Source organism: Geospiza fortis, unplaced genomic scaffold (genome assembly GCF_000277835.1).
Source record: "Geospiza fortis unplaced genomic scaffold, GeoFor_1.0 scaffold409, whole genome shotgun sequence".
In the NCBI taxonomy this organism is placed as follows: Eukaryota; Metazoa; Chordata; class Aves; order Passeriformes; family Thraupidae; genus Geospiza; species Geospiza fortis.
In genome coordinates, this window is record NW_005054553.1 from 645,841 (window position 1) to 646,758 (window position 918).

At 56.8% G+C, this 918-nt stretch overlaps 1 protein-coding gene across 3 annotated transcripts in view; it reads right to left on the reverse strand.

The window, feature by feature from the left end:
• SIM2 (SIM bHLH transcription factor 2) overlaps positions 1-918 on the reverse strand; it is a 66,976-nt gene that overhangs the window by 51,119 nt on the left and 14,939 nt on the right. For all 3 annotated transcript variants that reach the window (XM_031064059.1, XM_031064060.1, XM_005429521.2), the window contains exon 2: positions 624-706. In XM_031064059.1, coding sequence (XP_030919919.1) covers positions 624-706 — 83 coding nt within the window. The remainder of the gene's footprint in view (positions 1-623; positions 707-918) is intronic.

Sequence of the window (918 nt, forward strand, 5' to 3'; positions counted from 1 at the left end):
ATATTATATATATATATATAAATTGAGTTAAACGCATTTTTAAAATTTTTTTTTATTCCTACTGCTGGCAGCCTCGCCCCGGCTGCTACGACTTCCTAAATTCAGAATTCAGAGGAATTCCAGAGCAGATCACCGGGATTGTGAACAGCGGGATTTTCAGGTGCTAAAATCCCGAGAGATCCAATCCAGGTGTTGTCCCCTCCCAGGTGTCACCACCGGGGAACACCGGTCCCCTCCCCCGGGGGCTCCCTGGGGACATCCCCGGCACTTTTGGGGCGGCTGCTGGAAGCTTTCGGGGCTGGGAGAGCTGGGCGTGCACAGAGGGGACGGGCGCCTCTTGTTTCTGCCGATATCAAAGGCGAAAAACAATGGAATAATTGGAATTTAAGTGGTTGGTGCCTCTGGTTTTCTGCTCTCCCAGCCCGATGAGATGAAGGCTTCAGCCGGGCTACTGTGGTGGTGCGAGAGGAGGAGGAGGAGGGGGAGGAGGAGGAGGAAAAGGAGGCGGAGGAAAAGGAGGCGGAGGAAAAGGAGGAGGAAGAGGAGGAAAAGGAGGAAAAGGAGGAAAAGGAGAAGGAGGAGGAGAGGCAGCCCCTCAGTCCCGGGTTTCCCATGCGCCCTACCTGAAGCAAGTGGGATCCGAGCTCCATGGCCACGTTATCCAAAGGGCCGATCCTGCTCGGCTGTCCCCAGGCGTCGCCCAGACCTACAAAAACCCCCAAGGATTTGGTCAGAGCAGGCAGCGGAGCCCGAGCTGTCCCCCTGCGCCTGCTCCCCCTCCTCCCGCGGTGGCAAAGGCTGAGTCCCTTCTCCACACAGTTTTTGGGGGTGAATTGTTCTTTTTCTGGAGCGGAGCATCCCCGCGGATGCTCTTTCCCCGAATTCCCCGGAGGGAATTCCTCCAGGGACGCGGGCGCA